This window comes from Dipodomys spectabilis, unplaced genomic scaffold (genome assembly GCF_019054845.1).
Source record: "Dipodomys spectabilis isolate Male_0828 unplaced genomic scaffold, ASM1905484v1 ptg000062l, whole genome shotgun sequence".
Taxonomy (NCBI): Eukaryota; Metazoa; Chordata; class Mammalia; order Rodentia; family Heteromyidae; genus Dipodomys; species Dipodomys spectabilis.
Genome location: NW_024870739.1, coordinates 300,533 through 326,789, shown reverse-complemented (window position 1 = coordinate 326,789; position 26,257 = coordinate 300,533). Strand labels below are relative to the sequence as shown.

Sequence of the window (26,257 nt, the reverse complement as noted above, 5' to 3'; positions counted from 1 at the left end):
TGTGGCTCAAGTGGTGGAATGCTAGCTAGCCTTGAGCATAAAAGCTCAGGGATAGAGCCCAGGCCCAGAGTTCAAGCCCCAGAACTAGTAACAAGAAAAAAGGAAAAAATACAATAATAAGAGGCCTGAAATGGTGGGAGCTGGTTGAACTGTCTTTATTAACAAACGGAATATCCAAGGCCACTACATTGAGGGGGGTCAGGGGAAGAGAAGGGCTACTTGCTGCTCACACTATATACAGATGCAAGCAAGGGGTTGTGGAGGGCAAGAACTCCCTGTTCCTTCCCCTCCCCCCTACCAGGAAAGGGGAGAGGCTAGGAGAGATGGGGGCTAGAAAGGGGGAATGTTTTGGCTGGCAGGGTCTCCCCTCCATTCCCTGGGGTTTGGGGAGAGGGGAAATCATTAAAGTGCTTTCAGAAAATGAGGAAATGGTTCCTGCCCCTGGAGTGGCTGGTGACCCCCCCCCCTTAGAATCTAGGGCCCAGTGACCCCCCCCAGAGTCTGGTACATTCAAGGGGGGAGCCGGCTCCCTTGTCGTGCAAATAAGGGGGTCCAGAGCCCTGCCTAGTCAGCAGCAATGGATTAAGGGGTCCAAGCCCCAAGCACTCTCCTCTTAATTAAAGGGGAGAGACAAGGCCCATTCAATTCCTGGGAAGGGGAGCTGTGTCCTTCCCCAGAAGTTGGGGACAGGCACAGTTTTGGGGAAAGAACATTTTGGGGAAGAGGATGGTCACGTGATCACAAAAGCATCGGGGATCAGAGGTCACGTTCCCGGCAGGCTCCAGTGAATCAAACCAGTAAAGCAAAAGCCCAGGGAGGGGAATTAGGGGCAGCCTGGGAAGTTTGGCTGTTGGAGAAGAGCTGGGTCCAAGTGGAGCAGTCCCAGTACGGGGCCCATCACCAGTTCATGATGCAGTTACGGTTCAGAGTCATGAAGTAAACTTGGCTGCTGCCCCCGGAGCGGACTGAGGCAAAAAACACCTGGTTGGGGTAGAAGAAGCCATCACCAAGGGATGGGGGTGAGTCTCAATGAACAGAGAAGTGAAAGAAACCGCAGAATGGGACAAGAGGGAGATGAGGGAGGCTGTGATTGTGTACTGTACTAAGACACCAGGACCGTCCCTTCCTACAGATCTCTGAATAGACGCCAGGGTGGTAGGAGCCAGCCTGGTACAGGGATTCAGGCCCTTCTAGCAGAGCCTCTCACCTTGTCATTCCGCTCACACAGGAACTTGAGCCTCTGGGCTCTTTTGTGCATAAAGACCCCATCCAGGTGGCCTGTCTCCACAGAACGGATCTCAATGGCTTTCTCGCCCCAGCCCATGATCTGGTTGGAGCAGATGTAGGCTGTGGGGAGAGGGTAGTGGAAGGGTAAGTAAGCCACTCCTGGGTCACCCTAGGGATGGGCAGCTTGGAGGACACCCCACACTCACCCACAGAGGTGGGCATCTCTCCCCACTGTAGCACCACATCCTTAATGATCCGTCCGTACGTGTTGACGTAAACGCCTTCGTCCTCGTAGCACAGCAGCATCTCCATGCCATCAGTATTGGGGAGGAAGATGATGGCATGGGGTGTGATCTGGCTCTGGATCTGAGGAGGACAGGGCAGGCTGGGGTCTCTGGTCTAGGAACCCAGACTCCCTGGCCCCACTCTCCTTGCAGCCCTGCTGAGCTCACGTGCACTGGGATGTAGATGTCGTAGCTGTTCCCCGAGTCGACATCCACAGCATGGAAGCCAGCGCTGGAGCCATAGATAACCTTGAGGCGCTGCCCCTCCTCCACCGTCAGGTCCACCAGCAGTGGGCGGTGAGGGAGGTCAGCAAAGGACTGTTGAGGAGAGAAGGGATCAGGGTGGGCAGGTGGAGAAGCAGGACCTTAGAATAGAGTTTAGGAGTTGAGGCTAAGATTACCTTGAAGGCCATGAATTTGTGGTAGGGTTTAGGGGCCCAGGCGTACACCTCCACAGAGCTCTTCAGGGCAATGACGAGGAACTTAATGCGTTCGTACTTCACTGGGGGCAGGAAAGAAGAGGCGTGTGGGGACTCCCTTTTCTCATGCTGCAGGTCCCTTCCCCAGGTCACCCCAGCCCCAGGCCCAACTCTTGGACTTCAAGGCTTTGCCAGCATTTAGCTCAGGCCCCCAGTGACGTTCTCACCGACACGGTAGTGCCCGCAGCCCTCCATGTCCCCCACGGTGGTCCAGCCCTGCTTCTTCTCCACCTCTGGGTCATTGTGCAGAATCTTGTTTCGAAGCCAGGACAGGTAATATACCCGAAGTTTGTTCCTCTTCCCTGAGAGATGGACACACAGACACACATACACGTACACACGCACATGCACACACACACACACATATACACACACACACTCCCGTCCTCATCGAAGGCCCAAGCTGCCGCCTCCCCCACCCCTACACACCACTAGGGGTGAGAAAGCTGTCCCACCTTCTGTCTTCTGGACCAAGGTTGCCCTCCTCCCAGGCTGAAGACAGCAACAGAGCCAAAGGGCTGAGCCCCAGCCCCAGCCCCAGCCCCCACCCACATACCTGAGATGGTGATGAGCAAGTTGAGGCCTTCCAGTACATCCATTTGCTGGAAGCGTCGCCGCCCGATGAGTCCATACACCTTGCCCTGCCCACTGCGGTCCAGTAACATCAGCCCGTTCTCTGTGCCCACCAGCAGGTTGACTCCTACAACAGGAGCCCTTTGGTAGGTGAGAGGGAGAAGCAAGCCTTTACTCACTAGACCCCTCTCCACCTTCCCAGCCCCAGCTTACCCCAGAGGGCTGCGCAGAGGATCTCCGAGTTGAACCGCTTTTTGTATTTGCGAATCTCAGGTGTTTCGCTGTGAGCGCGGGTGTTGGTGGGATTCACATTCACCACAGAACCCTTCCTCACGTCGTACTGCAGCTGATCCAGCCGACTACCATCGCCCACCAGGGCTAGAGGAAGAGGAAGGGGGGTAATCTGCAGTTCATTCAGCTATCTCTCATCTACCCTAAGCCTCTAACATCTGATCTTGGTGTCTCGGGATAATCAGGAAGGAAGGGAAAGACTGGAGAATAGGAGGTTCAGGGAAGAGATGAAGAGCACTGTGGCCTCAAGGCGAAAAATGCCTGATGACAGTCCTGGCTTCCTTTACACACTACTCTAGCACTCCCCTCCCCATCCAGTCTGGGAAGCCCTTCTCTTGCACCTGTACCAGGAGAGGAGCTAAGGCCCAAAAGAAAGAGCTCATCCTCAGACCCAGCTGTGCTCCCCCCCAGGCCCGCTGTGAGCCAGGCAGGCCTCACAGCAGCTGTGTCCTTACCTGTGATGGGGATGGTGTCCCCAGTGCCAGGCTGGTAGATCCCTAGATCCACAAACATTGTGAAGGAGCTCTTGCCAGTGGCCTTCACTAGCCCTCGAGACTGGTACTGTGGGAGCAGAGAGAGGCAGCAGTCAGGCGAATAACGCGATTCCAGGGCCCCAGCAAGCCCAGGCCTCCTGCCCACCCCGAGGGCTCTCCTCTCACTCCAGGGACCTGTACCAACCCACTCACGTCACTGCCTGTGTCCTTTGATGGGGGGCTTTGGCCTTTGCTGTTCTCTGTTGGGGAGTGGCTGGGCTGGACCACATCAGGCAGGTTTGTGTAGCCATTGCTATCAGCATGCAACAGGCTCCGCTCCTCCTCAGGAGTCTGAACAACAGAGGGAAGGGTTAGCACAGGGTCTTCAGAAGGCACGCTCAGGTACGGGCAGAGGCAAGAGGGTTCCACTTACACGCTGGACCACCATGGTGCCACCCCCATATGGGGCCTGGGTCCCAGACACCTCCTCGACATCGTGAACTACCATGGTGCTGACACTGTCTGTGTCTCCATCGCTGCTGTGGAAGAGAAGAGAGACCTCCAGGTTCTGCCTGACACCCAAATGCCACAGAAAGCACATCACAGTGACTTGGGCTCTCAGCATAACTGAAACACTGCTCAGCCCTCCATGAATGGAGGGGGGGGGGGTTCCCCATGTGGCACTCAGAGAGGCTGGTGCAGAGACAGAGCATCTGCAAGGGCCTCACCATCAGCAGAACTGTGGGAGAGGTGGAAGGCCCGCACCTCCCCATTTTCACACTTGCCACAGCTGGAACGTAACCCCTCCTCCACTGCTCACCTCTGATGCAGGTGGGCCCAACCCCAGGATGCCCCTTACCGGCCTCCCGGAGTATCTCTGCTCCCCTCTGACGGTTCACCATCGCCTTCCTCCTCCTCATCTTCACTGCTCTCCACCTCCTCGCTGGAGGATGAATAGTCCATGGCCTTCTTGGGAGGCCGGGGGGCCTCGTCCAAGGTCCGTTCTTTCAGCAACACAAAATCCTACAGGAGAGGAGAGGTTTGAGGGGAGCCAGTAGGGCTCAGGTACAAGGCAGTACAGAGGGGACCAAGAGACAGGAGAAGCTCCCACAGCTCACTAACCTCACCAATTGCTCGCTTATAGCTCTGGGAGGGGCCGCAGGGGGAGAAAGGCAGCCAGGAGGAGGCATAAGAGGTAAGAGAGGTTAGTAACATGAGACACGTTGTCACGATCCCCACAGTTCTCCTGTTGTGTGCATTAGTGAAGGTCCCATCTTTGGTACCCAGTGCCCACCCCAGGGCTCTGGAGGCTCCACATGCTGCCCCTAGGCCCCCCCACCCGGAGAATGCGGGGCTACGCCTGCCACCAGATGACTCACTGCGGGCCGGCCTGGCCGGGAACGGTGGTCATCAGGCTTGGCTTTGTTCCCAGGGGAAAGCACTGGGGAGGAGCTGTCCAGTTTGGTGGAGGCTGGCCGTGGCAAGGTGGGAGAAGGGAGGTCACTGGCACCTGGAGGGGGTGGCCTGCCCACACCCTAGCTGGTCCTGTGGCTCTGAGCCCACGGCCCAGCACCATGTTCCACGCCCACCCTGGTCTCCTTTGCCCCTCTGCTGTTTTGGCCCACAGCCACCAAAGACAGGGCCTATCCAGATCAAGCCTGGGTCAAGGGCCAGGCCAAGGCACAGCCCTGGCTCACGTACCTCCCACCCGGTTCCGGTTTCGCTCCAGCGAGCCAGCCTGGGGGAGGTGTCCATGAGAAGCAGGCAGAGCACTGTCGGGGCGCTCCCAGCCAGGGTCGCTCCTCCTGAGGTCAGGGTTACTGAAAGGGAGCAGAGCGGAGGGTCAAGGAGCTGCACCCCATCCCTGGGGTCCGGCTGCACCTGCAGGGGGCCATCACCAGGAAAGCCATTGGCAGAAGTGAGAGGTGACAGTGAGTGAGGGGCGACTCCATTACCTAGAGGTGTTGGGCGGGCCAGGGGGCTGAGCAGGGGGCCCTAGAGGCTTGGGGGTGCCCCGCTCTGCTCGCCTTTGCAGATAGATTTGCCAGGCGGAGTTGCTGCGAGGTCTGTGGAGGGAGCACAGGGTGCGGGAGGGGGCAGGGAGGGGCTGAGGTGACCGGGTCAGGCTTGCCCGTCCCTGGGTGGGGAACCTGGTCAAGTCCCCTATGCTCCTACTCCCTAGGCTGCTACCCAGTCCCTCTGCAGGGTTACCTGGCGCGGACAGCTTGGGCTGGCCGGGATGCTCCAGCCCCACTGGTGTTAAGGGCAGTGGCAATAGATGAGGTCCTCTGAGGCACCTACGAAGAGAGCAGCCAGGGTAGCCTGTCAGCCCTGTGCAGCACATCATGGACACTCATCCTCCTCCTGCCACCCTGAGATGCCCTTCCCAGCACTGGTGGATAGGCAAACAGGTAGAAGTGTGGAAGCTGGGAATTGGAGCTGGGATTCCTGCCCAGAAAGGCTGCTCCCTAGTGTCCTGGCGGTCCAGTTAGGTGCAGATCACCATGCATAGCAGGGCTGCCTTCTCTTTCTTCCCTTCCCACTCAGAACTCTGCCTTGCCTGCCCTGCCTTCGCCGCCCTCTGTTCTGTCTGTTCTCCAGTGCTGTCCTTACCTTGGGTGGGGCCTCATTATCTGGCCGGACCCAGGATGGGGGATTCGGGCTAGGGCCAGGCCCTTCAGAGGTGGGATCAGAGTTCTGGCGGATGACAGCTCCTCGGGCACTGGGTGTGGCAGTGGGTGTGGGAACAGCAGGATCCGGGTCGTGGGAGGCTGGGAAGGCAGCCAGGTTTCGAGTGGGCTGGTCCTGCAGGGACTGGGATCGGGGCACAGGTGCGGCATATGGCTTCAGTGGGACCCGGTGTGCCACCAGGCTCTGCAGGGAGAGACCAGGGAGGGTGGGCAGCCTGCTCTGCCACCTGCACCCCCACCTGCGGCTGGGGCTGGGCTGAGAAAGGGCATCACTTGCCCCTTTCATCAAGGGACTAGCAGGTAAGGAGGGCAGACACACAGCAGCCAGCAGCTGAAGGTATCTGCCCAGGTGGCCTGTGCTTTGTGCATGAAGAACAACATGTCCTGTGCTGTATACATGGAAGGCGGACATGACATGACCTGTGCTGTGTGCATGAAGGAGGGCATGTCTGTGCCTGGGGACATGGACACTGTACCTGTGCTGTGCGCAGGGATCCCTGGGCCCATGTGGTATCTAGGAATGGCAGAGACTCACCTTGTGTGGTCCCTCCTGGGGCTCCACCGGCCTCTGCATGGGAGGAGTTTGAGAAAGGGGTCCTGGGGGACCAGGGGAGGCCTGTGAAATGGGAGGCTCTGGTCCTGTACTGCTTGGCTTGGTCTTGGCCAAGGGAGAGTTCTGCTGCTTGTTCATCCTTGTTCTTTCTTCTACCTGTGATACAAAGAGGTGTTAAGCAGGTGGATGCCTTGCTTCCTTCATCTCAACATTTACATCCCCACTGCTCCAACTGTTGCAGCACGATGGCCTGTGCCAGGTAATCTTCCCCCTTCCCAGGGCCCAGTGTGGTAGATCAGCTGCTTCTCACAAATTCATTGGCCTCAGGCAGAATGGAGTATTTCTTAGGGCCAAAGGAGACAGTGAGTACCTCTCGGGCCCAGGCTGGCTTATCAGCAGGATTAATGCCCCGGCTGTAGTGATACAGAGGCTTTCTGTCCCCAGGCAGGATCTGTTGCTGTTGCTGCTGCTGCTTCTGGAGCTGCTGCTGCTGTTGCTGCTGCTGCAGGGACTTGAGGTAGGCATGCTCCTGCTGCAGCTGCCTCTGGAGCCGCTCGGACTGCCGCTGCTCCTCGAGCTGCTTCCGTTTGTATTCCTGGGCCCAAGGGTAGGGAAAGGGAGGGCTCAGCAGGATGTGGCCCTGGGAGTTCGAGCAGGCATGCCCTATCTTTCCTCCAATTGCCTAGAAGAGCTGCTTCCCCTGGTATCTTGGCGAGTCCCTTCCCCTACAGTGTTCCCATCCCAATCCAGCAAAACAGCCCTGGATGGTATCTTCCTGAGGACGCCAAGGGACCCCGTTACCAGCAGCAGGGCCTGTTCCTGGAGCAGCTGTTGCTGAAGGATCTCGAGCTGTCGCTGCTCCTCCTCTAGCCTGTGACGGATATATTCCTGGGGGGTGGGGTGGGGGCACAGGGCAGGGAGAGTGGGAGAGGCAGCGGAGGAGGGTGCAGCGGCGGCAAAGGAAGGAATCAGCAGGGTGAGGATGAGGGGGAGCCGAGGAAAAATGAGCCCCCCCGGAGTGGGGGGTGGTGAGGAGGTACATATGGGAAGAAGAGGGCAGAGGTGATGAGGAGGAAGCAGGTGGGGACCATGAGGGAAGGTACCAGGGAGAGGAGTTGGGATGGGTAGAGATGGGGAATGAAGGCACAGAGACAGGAGGACAGGGAGCCAGGGTGGGGGTTGAAGGGTGGGAGAAAACAGAGAGAAAGAGTGAAGCTAGAAAAGATAGGAGGAATCTGGGGGTCAGGGAGCAACAAGGGGGTGGGCAGGCAGCAGGAGCGGGGGGCGGGGGCAGGCAGCAGGAGCGGGGGGGGGGGGGGGGGGGGGGCGGGGCAGGGAAGGGCCGGGAGGCGGGTGTGTGCAGCGCGCTCTGGCCTCAGTACCTGCTCGCGCTCTGCCTGCCGCCGCTCCTCCTCCCGACGCAGGGCCTGCATGTCCTCCAGCCGCCTCTGCTGCTCTTTTTCCTGCAGCTTCCGCTGCTCTCGCTCTCGCCGTTGTTGCTGTGGGTCCAATAGGGGTGCTCTTGAGGACCGCACTATATGTTAGGGCAGCACAGCCCTGGGGGGGGGGACCCTTCCCATGGATGGTAGGGGAGTGACTCCTTGCTTCACAGGGATGGTAGTAAGAGAATGGCTCCACCATGTTTCTGCATAATACACCTGCTTCGGAGTCAGTTCCTGGTGCACCATGACCAGCAAGGGCTTGGCTTGGGAAGATGGCTCCTCTGGAGAGGCTGTGAGCATGGGGTTAGAGGAACTGAAAGCAAACTCTGACCTTGGGGTAGGAGGAATTCGGTAACACCTTTCTCTCCTCTGGGCCCCACAAAACAACAAATGAAACCAAGGGCCCACCACAGTAAACCCAACTCAACCTTTCGCTGGTGGACACCAGTGACAGCATTTGGCCACTAGAGGACACTACGTGGCCATGCACAGGGAAGCAATCTGTGGTTTTAAGGAGTGATTTTTGACACACCAGTAATCTTCATGACCAGAATCTGTCTCCCCCAAACAAGCACAGCTGCAGGAGTCCATACACATGGAGGGACCATTTCGGCAGTGAGCTTGCTGGCCAGCCTTCACATACCTCATTAGGCTCGCCTTTGTTCCTCACTACCTAATGCTATTTACACTAAAAGAAAACTGCAGAAGGTGCTTCTGTAGCAGGCTTTCTTGTAACCTAGTCTTTGCTCAACAGAGATGGGGACCTGCTTTGTGGGGAGGATGCTTCAGCCTGCTACCTCCTGTCTAGACAAAAGTTTAAAGTCCATCTATGAACATGGAAACCAGAAAATTCCTTCAAATTCTTCCATTTGTGTAAGACTGTGTTCTAATATGCATGACATGGTTGTATGTGTTAGAGAAGGAATAGGAAGGCAAGGCCCTGGTCACTCCCCTATGGTCCCCACTGTCCTGTTGGAGCCAGGGATGGGGGTCAAGGCAGGCAGGTGGGCCAGAATGGTCCTACCTCCTCTACTCGCCGCCGTTCCTCCTTCTGCTCCTCTATGCGGCGCTGCCGCTGGTGCAGCAGGTGTTTGATGTGGGCCTCTGGGTCTCTCTGCTGTTGCTGCTGCAGTTGCTGCTGCTGCTTTAGAGCCTCTGAGTTGCTCTTATTCTCCTGCTGGAGTCGGAGGAATTCACGGCGTAGTGTAGACTCCCCAGGCACATTCATGATGGAGCTGAATCAGTGACACAAAGGAGCACAAGGTCAGAACTCGCTAGTGCTCCCTCAGCCCAGGGGAACCTATCCACTAGGTCAATCTGCCTCTGGTCACTCCCAGGAGATCTGTTTTCTCTTTTGCTCCGTCTTTTTTTTTTTTTTTTGAGGCAGTCTGGATAATCATATAGGGCAGGCTGGCCTCAAACTTGGAATCCTGCTGCAGCCTCCTGAGTGGTGAGGAGCGCACAGATGCACAGCACCACAGCCAGCTTCCGCCCAGCCTTCTGTCCACTTCAGCTCTGAACCACCCTCTCCCTCCCCAAGACTGACAGTCCCCAAGCCAATGTCCACTGTTGTCCCCTCCAGCTCCTGCCTGCCTCCTAGCCAAACCCACCTTGGCTCTCCTTCCTCTCCATGGCTGTCATCTTCTTCTTCACTGCCACTGTACTCATACTCCGTTTCCTCTGCAGGGGGTAGACTTCCTCTGTTGATCTGCCCAGTGCCCCAGGCCCCACTCTGGACTAGGGCAATCTTAGATGGCCAGTAAGGCCTGTCTAGGTGGCCCAGCTCCTGGAGCAGTGGGGAGACATCTCAGTTTGGAGCTGGACAGACAGGGGCCATACCCCAAAGCGGGCAGGGTTCAAGATGCTCTGTGCGCTCACACATGCGCGTGAGGGACAAGAAAGGCCATCCTCATTCGGAAAGGTGACTCGGGCTGGATATCTGGGGATATTCCTTCTACGGGGAGAGCTGGGGCCTGGGAGAGATGTGCAAAGAAGCCACAGGGGCAGCAGAAAATAGATGGGGCAGAAGTGTCTCCTAAGTGTTTCTGGCTCCCATCTGCCCACTGACCTTTCTCACCCCGCTTCTTCCGGGAGCGATCAATGTGGTCCTTGAGTTGGATGCGGACCTGCCGCTCCGTGGGCTGGTCTCGAATGAAGGGAAACTTGAGCAGCTGCTCTGTTGGTGGGCGGCTCAGGTAAGTCTTGATCAGACAGGTGTCAATGAAGTCAATGAACTTCTTAGACCTGGAAATGGTGGTGGCTCACACTCGGGGGCCCCCCTTAGGATGGAGGATCACAGGAAGAAGAGGGCGGAAGCACTTATCCCAAACCACTTTGACTTCCCTTCCTGACTTCCATACCCAATCCCACCACCCGTACACCTCCTCCATGATATAGATCCAAGCCTGAACACAAAGGGACACTGGGTTGGTATGACCTTTCTTCCCCCATCTCACCCCTTCAAAGACTTACCATTTCTTGGACTTGAGCCTAGGTGGTGGGTTCCGAGGGATGAGGAAGAGGGCTCGCATGGGATGCATGTCACACAGAGCTGCGACACGGAAAGGACAGTTGGTCCCCTCTGCCACTTGGTGAGCCCAAAGGACCACTCCTCAACATGACCTCCTCCCTCACGCCCAACCTCTCGGTCCCCTTTCTCACATCCTACCCAGGAGAGACTCAGCACTTACGGGGGGCTCCCTCTGCCATTTCGATGGCTGTGATTCCTAGAGACCAAATGTCACTCTGTGGAGGGGAGAGAGGTGGTGACAGGTGAGTATTCCCGACAATTATGCCCAGTGATTTTTCTACCTACCACACTGCCATCTCCACAACTCCTTTCTGCTCCACACTCTTTCCCAAGACCAGTGTATGCCAAGTCATCTGGGCCTCCCATCCATACCTTCCTTGCCATAAAACATTCCTCTTTTCTTTCTCTGTCATTCATGGGGCTTGAACACTGGGCCTCGGTGCTAGTGCTACTACCACTAAAACCCCAGCTCCACTTCTAGCTTTTTGGGGTTAATTGGACATAAGAGTCTCACAGACTTTCCTGTGTAGGCTGGCTTCGAACCACAATCCTTAGAACCAAGCCTCCTAAGTAGCCAAGATAAAAGGACTTAATCATAAGTGCCCAATTTTTTGAGATAGCTCAGGCTGGTCTGGAACTTGAGATCCTCGCCTCAGCCTCCCAAATGCTGACATTAGAGGCAGGCAAGCAGGTAGGTCTCGCTGCACTCAATCTCACTGCTAACATGCTAGCACATCTTCATTTTGCTTCCCACTCTGTTTATGCCTGACTTTGAAGCTATCCATTAGACCCCATATGAGTCATACACGTCCTCTGGAAGCCCCTTCGTTCCCCTCTTCCCACTTCATACCCTGTAATCATAGGTGGCATCGGGGTTCTCATCACAGGCAATGACCTCTGGGGCCATCCAGTATGGGGTCCCAATGAAAGTGTTCCGCCTGCCCACAGTGCGGTCCAGCTGAGCACTCACCCCAAAGTCCACTGCGAAACGGGAGGAGTTAGCATGGGGAGCACTGTGGGCTCCACTGCCTCACATCTCAGGATGTGGGTGTGCCTGGCCTGGGGCAGTGAGGCCTGTTTCTATCCAGTCACCTTACCCCCCTTCCCCTCCACCTTGACCTGTTCTTCCTGCTTCTTGGGGACCAAGGGAAAGAATCCCTGACAATGAGGATCACACCATCCCATCTCCCGCTGACTGTGGGTAGACACCTGTGTGCTAAGTAGGTGGCAGCTAAGAAGCTCCTTAAGATTTTTCAGCAGGAAAGAGGCATCCCAGGGCAGGGAGCAGGGGAGGGAGTAGGCCTCCCCAGCACACTGGAGAGAGAAAGGGACCCCATTCTGTGTTGGAGGTAAGAGCACCTCAGAAGGAAGCAGCGCACCTAACTTGACCTCGGCATTCTCTGTCAGCAACACATTCTGTCCCTTGATGTCTCGATGGATCACCTTGTGGGCATGGAGATGGGCCAGACCCTGGGACAGCAGAGTAGAGAAAGAGGGGTGGGAAAGAGTAAGGAGGTGAAGGGCTCAGGGAGGGGTAGCCATCAGTCTACACAGAACTTGGGCTCTCTAGACTCCTACCCCACAGTCCTAAGTACAGGCAGAGCAATCCTGAGGAGAGCTTCCTCCAAGTGATGCCTCTGGAGAGGCACCAGCAGTTGCAGGGTTGCAAGTGGAGCCATGGCACAGCCTGGGAACAGTTTTGTCTCTTCCAGCAGCCCGAGTTCCCAAAGCTGGGAGCCTATATCCACCCCACCCCATCAGGCCAGCCACTCCTTCCTGAGGGTAGTCAGTGAGACAAAAGGCAAGGGCCCAAGCTCACCCTGAGAATCTCCCTGCAGATGTAGGCAATACAGTCCTCCTTCAGGGCGTTCCCTTTTGTGTTCTTTACCAAGTCAGTCACTGAACCAGCACCACAGAACTCCATCACCAGCTATGATCCCAGGAAGCATCAGAAGAGAAATTATTTATCAGGCAAGGCCTCTACCCCTGGCCTTCATTCCAGACCCTTGGAGGAGGACCGGAGGTCTTGGGACCAGAACTGGTTTGAGCCAGATGGCAGGGTCTGCATGAACCCTCCAGGACTTTCTGAGATCAGAAGAGAAAGGAAGGCCAGGCACCAGTGGCTCACGCCTGTAATCCTAGCTACTTAGGAGGCTGAGATCTAAGGAATGTGGTTCAAATCCATTCTAGGCAGGAAAGTCTGTGAGACTCTTATCTCCAACTAACCACCAGAAAACTGGAAGTGGCACTGTGGTTCAAGTGGTAGAGCACTGGCCTTGAGCTGAGGAGCTCAGGGATAGTGCCTAGGCCCAGAGTTCAAGGAGGGAGGGAGGAATGGAGGAAAAGGCACATTGCTGGGAAGGAACTGGCAGGATGAAGCTGAGCCTTGGGCAGGAGTCCCAGGACTCCCTGAAACTGCCCATAGTGATGCAGGGTATGTTATTCCCCAAGGGACCCGTGAAACTGTCCACATGGTGTTGCAAGGTGTTTCTTCAAGGAAACCCTAAAACTGCACACAAATAATGCAGGGCACACTTTGCTCAAAGAAGGGCTCATGCTTTTATGAGATTCTCACTAGGACTTGACCCTAAAGTAAGCCATTGCTCTAGGGCAGGGGTCAGCAAACTGCAGTGGTTCAAGGCTGCTTTTGTTCATCCACCCAACAAGGAATGGTTCTGTAATTTTTCTTTTCTTCCATGCTGGAGATCAGACTCAGGGCCTCATAAACGCTAAGCAAACATCCTACCACTAAGTTATATCTCCAGTCTGATTTTTATAATTTTTAATGGTTGGGGGAAAATTCTAAAGAATCATATTTCATGACATATGAGAATGATATAGAATTCAATTTTAGTGACCAAAACATGAGTGTCTGGGGATACCGCCATACTTTTCTTTTTTACATATTGTCTACTGCTTTTCTTATGACATCATAGCAGCAGAACTGAGTTGTTGTGATGGAGCAAATATGACCAGCAGAACCAATACTACTTACTATCTGCCCCCCCACAGAAATAGTTTGCCTCTAAAAATGAGGCTAAGCCAGGCGCTGGTGGCTCACAGCTGTAATCCTAGCTACTCAGGAGACTGAGATCTGAGAATCGCGGTTCAAAGCCAGCTCGGGCAGGAGAGACCGTGAGACTCCTATCTCCAATAAACCACCAGAAAACCAGAAGTGGCGCTGTGGCTCAAGTGGTAGAGCGCTCGCCTTGAGCTGAAGAGCTAAGGGACAGCGCCCAGGCCCAGAGTTCAAGCCCCACGACCGACAAAAAAAATAAAATAAAATAAAAATAAAAATGAGGCTAGGAATCTGGTCCTCCATGCCTGCTCTAATAGAGAAGTGCAGGGAATGCACCCAGTGAGTCCCAGAGGAAACCTGGGAAGACTTCTTCTCCCAGTGTCTTCTCCAAAAGCCTCAAACAATGCAGGAAAATGCTAGATGGGACAGATATTGGCTATGCAATAAAAGGAATTTGCATGTGCCCTAAGTCCTGGGCCTGATCTTGGGACAAAAAAAGCAGTGGGTGGGGGGAGGGAGGGACAAGAGGATGGTGCCCAATATGTCAAGAGGGTGCCAGGGAACTATGGCTCACTGCTAGTCTTCAATGATCTCCCACTGCTCACAACCTGGCAATGTGTGTGTGTGTGGGGAGGGGTCCCCGTTGCAGAAGCTAGAACTATGGCTCATGCTTATCTGTGCAGGGCACACAGAAGGTGCTTGCTGAATATTTGTCTTGCTGACTTGTGGGAGGGGAGACTTAACATGATCATCAAAGCCCACAGCCACTGTAATGCTGTTCTTTCCTTAGGGTGAGGCTTGGAGAATTGTTGGCACCCATGCCCAAGCTAGGGAGGGGAATGACTCTTAGGAATGTTTTGGGTCATAAGGAATTTGGGTAGGCTCTGGTTCAAAACCCACAAGTATACTGCTAGAAGGGGTACAGTGCTGGTATCTGAGTCCTATTGTTTCCCATAGGAATTTTGGTTCTGTGGCTTTCCCAGGATCCTAGAGCTGTGCTCACAAGTAGGAGAAGTTTCCCCAGTCTCTTCTGGCCAACACCAGGTGTCTATGGCCATTTATATAGTGCCTGTCAGACTGGCCAGGGCAAAGGTGATCCGCAAGCAGGAGAGGCTGGGTACACTGAAGGTAGGGCCGTTGGCAGGAAGAGATGCTGGGGCTCCACATGAGTGCCTGGAGGTGGGAGACGCAGGAGGGGTAGACAGAGGCATTTCTCACCCAGAGCTGGTCATCATTCCCAGGGGGGCTCTTCTTGATGAAGGCCCCATAGTAGGTGGCAATGTTGCGGTGGTGAGAATACTTTTTCAACATGTTGATCTCCTGTTTGATCTCTTCCTCCTCATCCTAGGTGAATGGGAGGAGGCAAGCCCTGAGACCCCAACAGCCCCTGCTGATGCCATCCCCACCCTGCCCAGCTCCACTCCCTACCTCCGTGACATCCATGACCTTGATGGCAGCCAGCTGCCCAGTCTTGACATGCCGACCCTACAGGGCAAAAAGCACAGTGTGGAGGATCTGTGCTCAGGGAGTAGAACAATAACGAAGGTTTGATTTCTGGAGGAGTACATCTTAGAGCTGTTTTCTGTGCCTTCACTGTGGCTAGACACCTGAGTCTATATGTGGTCACAGGAGTAGGAATCAAGAGAGAGTTCTTGAGCCTAGTGGCTAACAGAAAAACTACTTAGACTGCCATTTCCACACTATAAAGATAAGACGTGACAGTGATGAGGGTTTCCCAGAAAAACAAAACAAACAAAAAACCCCAGTAAAGGTGAGTAACAGGCAGGGTGTTCTATTCCACCTCCCTGGCACAGACTTCCGTCAGAGTAAAGGTACTTCTGCATCCCAGTGGAGGTGCTGGGAAGGAAGGGGCTTCACCCTTCTCCTCTATGTAAAACAAAATGCCTACTCCAGACAGAAGGCCTATTCTATGATTAAACCCACTCCTAAAGCTTTTCATTGTTAACAGGGAAAGAAGAATGGCACAACTGAGACTGGGCAAAGAGAGGGGCTGGCTGACAGGTTGACACCGCAGCACCGGTCTTGTATGTGCTGAGATCTGAACTCAGGGTCTCACTTTCACTTAGCTTTCTGCATTTACTGCTGGGGTTCTACCACATGAACCATTTCTGGCTTTTTGCTGGTTAATTGGAAGTAAGAGTCTCTAGGATTTGTTGAAACCACAATACCCTGAATTTAGCCTCTTAAGTAGGATTATAGGTGTGGCAGGATTATAGGTGTGACCCACAGGGACCCAGTTACCATCACGAGTCTTTGTGTGTGTGTTGGTACTAGGGCTTGAACTCAGGGCCTGGGCACTGTCTCTGAGCTCTTTTGCTCAAGGTTAGTGCTCTATTACTTGAGCCACGGGTTTTTTTGGTGGTTAATTGGAGATAAAAGTCTCACTGACTTTCTTGCCCAGGCTGGCTTTTAACTCAGATCCTCAGATCTCAGCTTTCTGAGAAGCTAGGATTACAGGCGTGAGCCACTGGCACCTGGCCCAAAATCAGTCTAACAGGAAAGTCCCTTTGTTGACTGTGCCCCAGCTATTCCTCATTCTCTCCACCATCCTGGAGAAATTCTTAGCCAGAGCCATCAAAGGCTTAGACAGGAAAGCCCACAGCTTCCTGAGAAGGGCGGAGTGGGGGGAGGCAGCCTTTTGTGCAACAGACGCGGGTACTGCCAGCTCCTGGGTTAATCTTGCTCTCAGCAGCCATTCATGAATCCCAAGCCCAGGGGGTGTGCTTTACTCTCAATTCCTGTGTGGAGAACAGGAAGTGTATCTTCCTTTTTTCAACTCTCCTTACTTTATCCTGTTATATTATCATAAGTCCTGGTTAAAACTTAAAAAAAAAAAAAAAGGTTCCAAGAACAGAGAAGCACAGCACACAGAGCTGCCTTTCCCATGGAAACAACTAGGCAAGAAGTAAGGATGCCTGTTTCCCAAAGCTTACAAGGGAAGAAGGAAGTGGTTCTAGTAACCCAGAAATACATTAGACTCGTGGAAACAGCAAGCACTATGTCTGGAGATGAAAAAGTAGGTTTCAGGGCTGGGAAGGTGGCTCAGTGGTAGAGCGCTTGCCTTGCATGCATGAGGCCCTGGGTTCTATTCCTTAGCACCACATAAGCAAAAAGAAAAAAGCCGGAAGTGGTGCTGTGGCTCAAGTGGTAGAGCACTAGCCTTGAGCTGAAGAGCTGAGGGACAGCGCCCAGGCCCAGAGTTCAGGACCCACAACTGGACCCCCCCCCCCCCAAAAAAAAGAAAAAGTAGGTTTCGCTCTGTGTTCCACCAGTGCAGGGTAGCACCACCTTGAACACCTGCTCCCTGCTGTGTCTGCTCCCCTCCCCAATTCAAGTGTGGGCAGTTGGCAGGTCATGTGAATGGGCTGCCTGGCTGGCCAGGCTAACAGCTGCAATCAATGGCTTCACACACTGCTTGTGTGAAGATAGACACCCTCAAAAACCCGTCTGTGCTCTGGCTGCAGCTCTGTTGGGAGGCAGCTGCAGGAGGTCAAGAAAGCAGCGTCTTCTCTGCAGAAGGCCACCTGTCAAACCTGGGAAGGAACCAAGCCCATATCTCTGGCCTGAATTCCCAGGTGAACTCTGACACCCACATGGCCACATTCTCCCCACTGCCCTCTTGGCGCTTCCTGTTTCCAGTCTCACAGCTGCCAGCTCCAGCCCTGTCCTGTCCTGCCACACCCAGAACCAGTTCTGTATCAGAGGGAGAAACCAGCCAATGACAACCCCCACCCCCACCCGCTGCGGGCCTGCTGCTGTTCTGTTTTCCTCTCAGGTCCCTTCTTTTCCTAGGTCCCCCTATCCTCTGTAGATCTCTTGTAGCTCCCCTCAAATCTTCAGGCCCAGAACCATTCTCCCACTCCTCTCAAGAAAGCCCACAGTTGTCCAGGTCACACTTCTGCACCATGAGTCTCTCACCTTGTACACCTGTCCGTAGGTTCCATTGCCAACCACCTCCACCAGCTCAAAGATTCCAGCTGGGTCCTGGGGTAAGGGGACGGGAAGAAGACAGAAAGGACAGATGTCAGAACTCCAAAAAGGATTTGATGCTAGAAGGGAGGAGAGCACTCATTCGGACTGCACTTTGGGAGCAGGACCTACTTGGGGGCCTATGGGGGGCCCTCTTCCTGATGGTGGAAGGAATGGGAGAAAGGGAAGAGTTCAAAGGAGAGAAGAAGAATGTCAGAGTCCTGATGGCTTTTCAAGGCAGACTCCCAATTTCTAACTTGCTGACAATCTCTGTTCTATCCTTGGGTGCCTGAGGACACACCTCGGGTCTGGTGAGGACGTTAAATGAAGTAATGCTCATAAAATGCCAAGATGGAACCTGGCACAGAGTGTGTGCGCGCAATAAAAGTTAATTGTCATTGTTCTTATTTTATTTTAAAGACAGGATGATCACAGGAGAGGGAGCAAGGAGCCACCTCCTTTAGTCCGTCCCTCCCCTTCTGAATCCTTCCAAAAATTGAGGGCTTCTGGCCAGATGCTGGGTCATCTAGGAGCAGGTAAAGGAAAGAAGGGAGAGCAGGTGACTTGGGAAAGGGCCTTTGATGGGTCAGATGAACAGGGAGAACTCTGCATCCCCTTTCTTCTGAGCCTAGCAGTGCCAGGAGGAGGGCCTAGGGCTGAACAAAGCCTCTAAAGAGGCCTATCCTTGTGCGGGCCAGAGCTACACAGCTGCCAGCCTGTCCCGAGGCTCCCCACACACCCATGGCAGAACTGCTTTTTTGAAAGAGAGAAACTGGAAGGTAGGGCTACGAGCTGGAGAAATTGGTCCCTGTACCATCCTGCTCTGCAGCTCCTGGGGGAGGAGGCAGGGAGGAAGGCAGCCACTGAGGAGTGAACTGTGTAGAGATCAGGTAACAGTATGAAATCTAAACCTCTCTCATTGTTTTTGAAAAATATAGTATTTCTAAAATTAAAAAACAAAAAATACAACAGAAGAGACCCACACACAAGCCCCAAACGCCTTCATTCACTAGAATAATCAGCACACAGGGCAGGACTTGGTCATGGCAGAGACCAGCAGGCACCAGCCTAAGGCTTTCCAAGAATGTCTTCACTGAACTCATTGCCACTTTGTCAGAGGAACTGAAGGGAAGGAATGGACAAAGCCCAGCTCCCTCAACAGCTAGACTAAAGCATGTATAAATCCTAATAAAAAATTGATTTTTTTTTTCCGGGTCCGGTCGTGAGGCCTGAACTCTGGGCCTGGGCACTGTCCCTCAGCTCTTCAGCTCAAGGCTAGCGTTCTACCACTTGAGCCACAGCGCCACTTCTGGCTTTTTTTCTTTTTGCTTATGTGGTCCTGGGGAATCGAACCCAGGGCCTCAGGCATGCAAGGCAAGCGCTCTACCACTGAGCCACCATCCCAGCCCTACTTCTGGCCTTTTGGTGGTTAACTTTACCTCCCCAGGCTCACTTTAAACCGTGATCCTCAGATCTCAGCTCCTTGAATAGCTAGAATTATAGGGCACGTGCCTGGCTATAAATGTATTTTGTCAATTCCCCAGAGAGAGGGAAGCAGTCCTTGCTCAAGAAATCTGTCTAGCACTAATGGCTGGGACTTGATAGCCCAAGAGTACCTGGACAGACCAATCCAGAAAGCATCGGGCAGAACTCCAAGGGCCTTCTACATGCTCTGATGGGTCCTGGTGACCAAGCACTGTGACACACAACTATAACTGCAGCTACATAGGAAGTGTAGGCAGTGGTGTGACAGCTGAGGGGGACTGGGTTAAAAAGCAAAAAGGGCTGCAGACATGGCTTAAATGATAGACCTGCCTAGCAAGCATAAGGCTCTGAGTTCAAAGCCCACTACCAACAACAAGAACAAAAATGCACCTCATGGTCTGTACGTAGTCAATTATTTTGTTCCACCTAAAGTTACTGAAAATCTTTACTAGATCTAAAAAGTCAATGGGGGCTGGGATGTGGCGTAGTGGTAGAGTGCTTCCCTAGCATACATGAAGCACTGGGTTCAATTCCTCAGCACCACATAAACAGAAAAAGCTGTAAGTGGCACTGTGGCTTAAGTGGTAGAGTGCTAGCCTTGAGCATAGAGAGGTTCAGGGACAGTGCCCAGGGCCCTGAGTTCAAGCCCCAGGACTGGCCAAAAAAAAGAAAGGAAGTTAAAAAAAAGTCAATGTGGGGGGGAGGGGGGCGGTGAGGAGGAGGTGCTGTGAATGAGAGGTTTGTCTGAATCTGAAAGCTGCCAGGATTTGGAAAGAAGTTATCTATCTGAAGTTCTAGGCATTAAGGTTTGGCTGGAAGAGAACATAGTTCCTTAAAAATCTCCCCAAGAAAGGACCTCAACATTCTGGGATCTTGTAACACTCACTGTTGGGAAGTCCTTTCTTGAATCTAATTAGTTCTTTTTTCAGTGGAGTGAGACAGGAATAAGGACTCACGGTTGTTATTTTCAGAATCTCCAAATCTAGGAAAATCTGATGGGACTGTTAAAGGCACGCGCACACGCACACACATGTGCACATACTGGTACTGGGGCTTGAATGCAAGGCAAGGACTCTCTCTCTTAACACTTTTGCTCTAGTCTGGCATTCTCTACCACTTCAACCATAGCTTTTTGCTGGCTTTTTGCTGGTTAATTGGAGATAAAGAGTCTCACAGACTTTGCTGCCCAGGCTGGCTTAGAATTATGATCCTCAGATTTCATCCTCCAGAGTAGCTAGGATCACAGGTATAAGCCACTGGCTGGCTCCCTGGCCACAAAACCTTTTTTTTTTTTGTCGGTCATGGGGCCTGAACTCTGGGCCTGGGCACTGTCCCTTAGCTCCTTAGCTCAAGGCTAGCGCTCTACCACTTGAGCCACAGTGCCACTTCTGGTTTTTTCTGTTTATGTGGTGCTGAGGAATCGAATCCAGGGCCTCATGCATGCAAGGCAAGTGCTCTACCACTGAACCACCTTCCCAGCCCCCCCACAATGCATTTTAATGCTATAATTTGTGTGTATGCGCGCGCGCGCGCACACACACACACACACACACACACACGCACGCGCGCGTGCACACACGCACACACCAGTCCTGGAGCTTGAGCACAGGGCCTGTGCCTGAGTTTTTTCACTCAACACTTGTGAGCCACAGCTGCACTTCTGGCTTAATTTTTAGCCATTAATTGGAGATAAGAGTCTCTCTCTTCCTGCCTGGACTAACTTTAAACCTTGATCCTTGGATTTCAGTCTCCAGTGTAGCAAGTATAGTCATGAGCCACTAGCACCTGGCTTAATAATCTCTGTAAGCTGGATCACTGAGTTCAGATATTAATATCCAATGAGTTTCAACTCTGCTTCCTGACCACACTTCCTAGAGATAGAAATCGCCAGCTTCTTGTACACCCCCAGTCCCAAAGATGTTCCACAAAGACTGAGCCCACCCTGCTTTTTCAACAGCAGCTCTTTTTCTTTTTCTTTTTTTTGGTCAGTTGTGGGGCCTGAACTCTGGGCCTGGGCGCTGTCCCTCAGCTCTTCAGCTCAAGGCTAGTGCTCTACCACTTGAGCCACAGCACCACTTCCGGTTTTCTAGTGGTTTATTGGAGATAAAGGACTTTTCCTGCTCGGGCTGGCTTTGAACCATGATCCTCAGATCTCAGCCTCCTGAGTAGTTAGGATTACAGGCGTGAGCAGCTCTTTTTCTTCACTCTACAATCCCATCTAGGCTCCATGCCTCCTCTCTCCAAGCCACAGCCGTCCTTCCCTTTTTCCTCCAGGTCTCTGCTTTACTTTCAATTCCTGGGCTGCCAGTCAGGCCTGTCCTCTGCCCTTCTTCCTGGAGCTCCTGCTGCCTCCAGTGACAGGTTTAACACATGTGCTCCTGTCCCAGCATTGACAAGACTCCTACCTGCTTCACAAGGAAAGGCCCGCTTGAGCCTGGTATTTACAGTTGCCCCATTATTATCCATCTTGCATTAGTATCTGTTTGCCTTACACTGGGCTGGGCCCTAATCCAGAGAAATCAATAAGAAAGCCTATCTTATTTCACACAGGGGACTAAACAACAGGGCCAAGCATACACGAGAACTATTACCTCAGCATTTCAGACACACAGGCTACACAGCACAGAGCAGTGGAAAGCATGAAAGCTGCTGGAAATGCCCTTGGTGTGGGAAAACACTGGCAAACAGCTTCCAGTGAGAACCTGGACACCAGCCATGGGTCCCAGAGCAAGTGCTTGCTTGGGGCCTCATTTCTTCTCACAAACTGCGAGGGAACTGCATTGGGTAGAAAGTCTGCTCCTTAGCTGGGCGCCAGTGGCTCATGCTTGTAATCCTAGCTACTGAGGAGGTTGAGATCTGAGGATCATGGTTCAAAGCCAGCCGGGCAAGGAAAGTCAGTGAGACTCTTATCTCCAATAAACCACCAGAAAAACCGAAGTGGCACTGTGGCTCAAGCAGTAAGAGTGCTCGCCTTGAGCTGAAGAGCGCAGGGACAGTGCCCAAGCCCAGAGTTCAAGCCCCATGACCGACAAAAAAAAAAGAAAGAAAGAAAGTCTGCTCCTTGGCTTTAGGGAAGAGAATGGAAGTCTAGGTAAGGAAGTTTCCAGCAGGTCCCTGGAGGAGACCGGGTTGGAGGGCTTAGGAAACTGGGTAAGTTTCCCGTTGGTGACAGGAGCTGGAGAGTGGCAAAGGCTGTGTCTTGCTGAGGGGCAGCATTCTGGGTTTGGATGCTGAGTTTGGGATGTTAGGGGAGGTGTAGGAGGCCACATCTATCAAGCAATTAGAAACAGAATCTGGAAATGAAGATGCAGAGGCCCTGGTGAATGTGAAAAGAAGATGGATTAGAGGAATGGGCAGCAGGAATGGCTGCATGCTGCACAGCAGACTGAACAGACTCTGAGCCTTTCTGTGTGGATGACAGGCTGGCAGCAGAGCAGTCAGACACCAAACTTTAACCTAGGGACCCTTCCTGGAACACAGCAGACAGCAGGGCAGGAGGAGACAGCAGATGAGGAAGTATGGGCTGGAGGAAGTGTCCCCTCTGGAGAATCTAACTTTGAGAGGAAGGGAAATCAGATGATGCCTGGAGGAGGCAGCAGGGTCAGATGAAAGGGTTCTCAAAGTGGGACATGCCTGTGGATAGGAAGAAGCTGAAACAGGAAGGTGACAGATCAGGAAACTTGATGGATTGATTTATTTCATTTATTTATTTGTTTGTCAACTGTGGGGCTTGAACTCTGGGCCTGGGCACTGTCCCTCACCTCTTCAGCTTAAGGCTAGTGCTCTACCACTTGAGCCACAGTGCCACTTCCAGTTTTCTGGTGGTTAATTGGAGATAAGAGACGTATGAACTTTCCTGCCCTGGGCTGGCTTCGAACCTTGATCCTCAGATCTCAGCCTCCTGAGTAGGATTACAGGCGTGAGTCACTGACACCCAGCTGATTATTTAATTTTATATACACATGTATGTATCTGTATGTCAGTATGATAGGGTTTTTTTGGGGGGTGGGAAGGATTGGTTTAGTTTTTTCTTTGGTGATGCTGGAGATCAAACTTCAGGTCTTAATAAGCTAGGCAAACAATGTACCACTGAGTTACATTCCCAACCCAGGGAATATATATGCTTCTACTTGCTTCCTCTGGTTTGTAGCAGCAATAAAAATCCAACCTTGCCTATTTCCCTTTCATACACAAATCCAAGGATTCAAAATGCCTAGGGATGGATAACAGTTTAGATTTGATTTGTGTACTGACGGGTCTACAAATGTAGCCCTTCAAATACTGTACTACCTGGTTTGGGTCACTCTCTTTGAAGAAGACTCTAGAGGGGAGGCAGCACTAAGTGAAAAAGCTCAATGACAGGGCCCACACCCTGAGTTCAAGCCTCAGCTTTCTCTCTCCTCCTTCTTCCTCCCACTCACTACCTCCCTCCCTCCCTCCCTCCTTTCCTCCCTCTCCTCTTTCTCTCTCTCTCTCTCTCTCTCTCTCTCTCACACACACACACACACACACACACACAAATCTGTCATGAAGAACAAAGTTGAAGATTCACATTTCCCAGTTTGAAAATTTGCTACAAAGCTACAGTAATCAAGACAGCTTCATACTGGCATTAATGACAGAAATACAGGGTAGACAGGATAGAGGAAAATAATTGAGAATACAAAAGTAGAAGTCTTTTATTTATTTGTTTGTTTATTTATTTATTTAGGTCAGTCGTGGGGCTTGAACTCTGGGCCTGGGCGCTGTCTCTCAGCTCTTCAGCTCAAGGCTAATATTCTACTACTTGAGCTACAGCACCACTTCCAGTTTTCTGGTGGTTAATTGGAGACAAGAGTCTCACAGACTTTTCTGTCCGGGCTGGCTTTGAGCCATGATCCTCAGATCTCAGTCACCTGAGTAGCTAGGATTACGGGCACTGGCAAAAGTAGAATTTTTTTTTTGTTGTTGGTCATGGGGCCTGAACTCTGGGCCTGGGTGCTGTCCCTAAGCTCTTCAGCTCAATGCTAGCATTGTACCACTTGAGCCACAGCGCCACTTCCAGCTTTTTCTGCTTACGTGGTACTGAGGAATTGAACCCAGGGCCTCATGCTTGCGAGACAAGCACTCTACCACTGAGCCACCTTCCCAGCCCCAAAGTAGAATTCTTAAATTAATGATCAACGTATTTTCAATACGATGCCAAGATCATTCTATAGTTTCTCCAATAAGGGGCTCAGAAACAGCTGGATAGCTGCATACAAAAGAAGGGAAGGTGGCTCAGTGGAAGAGCGCTTGCCTTGCATGAATGAGGCCCTGGGTTCAGTTCCTCAGCACCACATAAACAAAAAGAAAAAAGCCGGAAATGGCACTGTGACAAGTGGTAGAGCGCTCGCCTTGAGCTGAAGAGCTGAGGGACAGCGCCCAGGCCCAGAGTTCAGGCCCCACGACCAGACCAAAAAAAAAAAAAAGAATTAAGTTAGCCGGGTGCCAGTGGCTCACGCCTGTAATCCTAGCTACTCAGAAGGCGGAGATCTGAGGATCACAGTTCAAAGCCAGCCTGGGCAGGAAACTCTGTGAGACTCTTATCTCCAATAAACCACTAGAAAACCAGAAGTGGTGCTGTGGCTCAAGCAGTGGCGCGCTCGCCTTGAGCTGAAGAGCATGGGGACAGCGCCCAAGCCCAGAGTTCAAGCCCCACGACAGACAAAAAAAAAAAAGAATTTGGACCGCTGTAGTTTATCACAGGCAGAAACTAACTCAAAATAGAACATAGACTTAAAAATGGAAGAGTTAAAACCATAAGAATGGGGCCGGGAAGGTGGATCAGTGGTACAGTGCTTGCCCTGCATGCATGAAGCCCTGGGTTCGATTCCTCAGCACCACAAAAGCAGAAAAAGCCAGAAGCGGTGCTATGGCTCAAGTGGTAGAGCACTAGCCCTTGAGCTGAAGAGCTGAGGGACAGTGCCCAGGCCCAGAGTTCAAGCCCCATGACCGACAAAAAACAAACAAAAACCTAAGAATAAAACAAAAAAGCAAAGAAACACAAAAGTATGTCTTCATGACCAGGGATCAATAATGGATTTTTATAAATGACACCAAAAGCAGACTGGGCAGGGTGGTACACACTTGTAGTCTCAGCAACTCAGGAGACTCAGAACAGCCTAGGCAATATAGTTAAGATCCTATCTCAGCCGGGTGCTGGTGGCTCATGCCTGTAATCCTATCTACTCAGAAGGCTGAGGTCTGAGGACCACTGTCAAAGCCAGCCCAGGCAGAAACATGTCCTGTGAGACTCTTATTTCTAATTAACTACGACAAAACTGGAAGGGAAGCTGTGACTCAAAGTGCTAGAGTGCTAGCCTAGAGCAAAAGAGCTCAGGGATAGCACCTAGGCCCTGAGTTCAAGCCCCACAAGAGACAAAAACAAAACAAAACAACAACAAAAACCCTACAATGAGATACCAGGTCATTCCTACCACAATGGCTATAACCAGAGGACAAACAATGACAAGTATTGGCAAGGAACTGGAATTGGGAATTGGGAATCCTTCCCTCCCACCCCACCCCTCCCGCCCCAAAGTAAGATTACTGGCAGGCATGTGAAATGATGCAGCCACTTTGGAAAACAGTTGGGCAATTCCTCAAAGGTTAAGCAGACTTATCATGAGTCAGCAATCCCATGGCAAGGCGGAATGCTAGTCAAGCACATGTCCAAACAAGAACCTGTATGTGCACGTTCACAGCAGAATTACTCACAATAGTCAGAAAGCAGAAACCACCCCAATGCCCATCAACTTACAGATGCATAAATATGTTCTATCTATATAATGGAGATTACTGACAATAAAATGAAATGCAGTTCTGCTGCTAAATGCTGTTAACACCTTGAAAATGTTGTAATGGAAGATGCCAGTCACAAAGGCCACACATTCTAGAACCCACTTAACATGTCATGTCCAGAAGAAGCAAGTCAGCGCACAGAGACAGAAAGTAGGTTAGTGCTGGCCGGGTCTGGTAGAGAGGGAAGGCATGGACAGAGACTGCTAGTGACAACTGTGTTTCATGTGGGCTGATGAAATGTTCTAGAATTAGCTACTCAGCATTTTTTTTTTGGTCAGTAGTGGGACTTGAACTCAGGGCCTGAGCACTGTCCCTGAGCTTCTTTTTGCTCAAAGCTTAGTACTCTACTACTTAAGCCACAGAGCCAATTCCGACTTTTTCTGTTTATGTGGTACTGAG

At 52.4% G+C, this 26,257-nt stretch overlaps 1 protein-coding gene across 9 annotated transcripts in view; it reads right to left on the bottom strand.

Moving 5' to 3' along the window:
• Positions 1-138: 138 nt before the first annotated feature.
• Mink1 (misshapen like kinase 1) overlaps positions 139-26,257 on the bottom strand; it is a 55,105-nt gene continuing 28,986 nt past the window's right edge. The window contains exons 2-33 of one of the 9 annotated variants that reach the window (XM_042680545.1): positions 17,501-17,566; positions 14,990-15,046; positions 14,780-14,905; positions 12,362-12,472; positions 11,922-12,012; positions 11,393-11,523; positions 10,703-10,757; positions 10,485-10,563; positions 10,081-10,256; positions 9,623-9,692; positions 9,037-9,247; positions 7,953-8,069; positions 6,941-7,165; positions 6,553-6,726; positions 5,941-6,201; positions 5,539-5,624; positions 5,283-5,393; positions 5,029-5,147; positions 4,707-4,798; positions 4,450-4,473; positions 4,187-4,350; positions 3,761-3,863; positions 3,541-3,678; positions 3,310-3,415; positions 2,777-2,941; positions 2,547-2,690; positions 2,158-2,292; positions 1,913-2,013; positions 1,680-1,829; positions 1,434-1,593; positions 1,208-1,347; positions 139-981 (exon numbers count right to left, since the gene is read on the bottom strand). In XM_042680545.1, coding sequence (XP_042536479.1) covers positions 898-981; positions 1,208-1,347; positions 1,434-1,593; positions 1,680-1,829; positions 1,913-2,013; positions 2,158-2,292; positions 2,547-2,690; positions 2,777-2,941; positions 3,310-3,415; positions 3,541-3,678; positions 3,761-3,863; positions 4,187-4,350; positions 4,450-4,473; positions 4,707-4,798; positions 5,029-5,147; positions 5,283-5,393; positions 5,539-5,624; positions 5,941-6,201; positions 6,553-6,726; positions 6,941-7,165; positions 7,953-8,069; positions 9,037-9,247; positions 9,623-9,692; positions 10,081-10,256; positions 10,485-10,563; positions 10,703-10,757; positions 11,393-11,523; positions 11,922-12,012; positions 12,362-12,472; positions 14,780-14,905; positions 14,990-15,046; positions 17,501-17,566 — 3,972 coding nt within the window. In that variant the 3' untranslated portion in view covers positions 139-897. Of the gene's footprint in view, positions 982-1,207; positions 1,348-1,433; positions 1,594-1,679; positions 1,830-1,912; positions 2,014-2,157; positions 2,293-2,546; positions 2,691-2,776; positions 2,942-3,309; positions 3,416-3,540; positions 3,679-3,760; positions 3,867-4,186; positions 4,351-4,449; positions 4,474-4,706; positions 4,799-5,028; positions 5,148-5,282; positions 5,394-5,538; positions 5,625-5,940; positions 6,202-6,552; positions 6,727-6,940; positions 7,166-7,952; positions 8,070-9,036; positions 9,248-9,622; positions 9,693-10,080; positions 10,257-10,484; positions 10,564-10,702; positions 10,758-11,392; positions 11,524-11,921; positions 12,013-12,361; positions 12,473-14,779; positions 14,906-14,989; positions 15,047-17,500; positions 17,567-26,257 lie in introns of all 9 variants that reach the window. The other 8 variants (XM_042680544.1, XM_042680549.1, XM_042680546.1 and 5 more) reach the window with 8 other exon arrangements.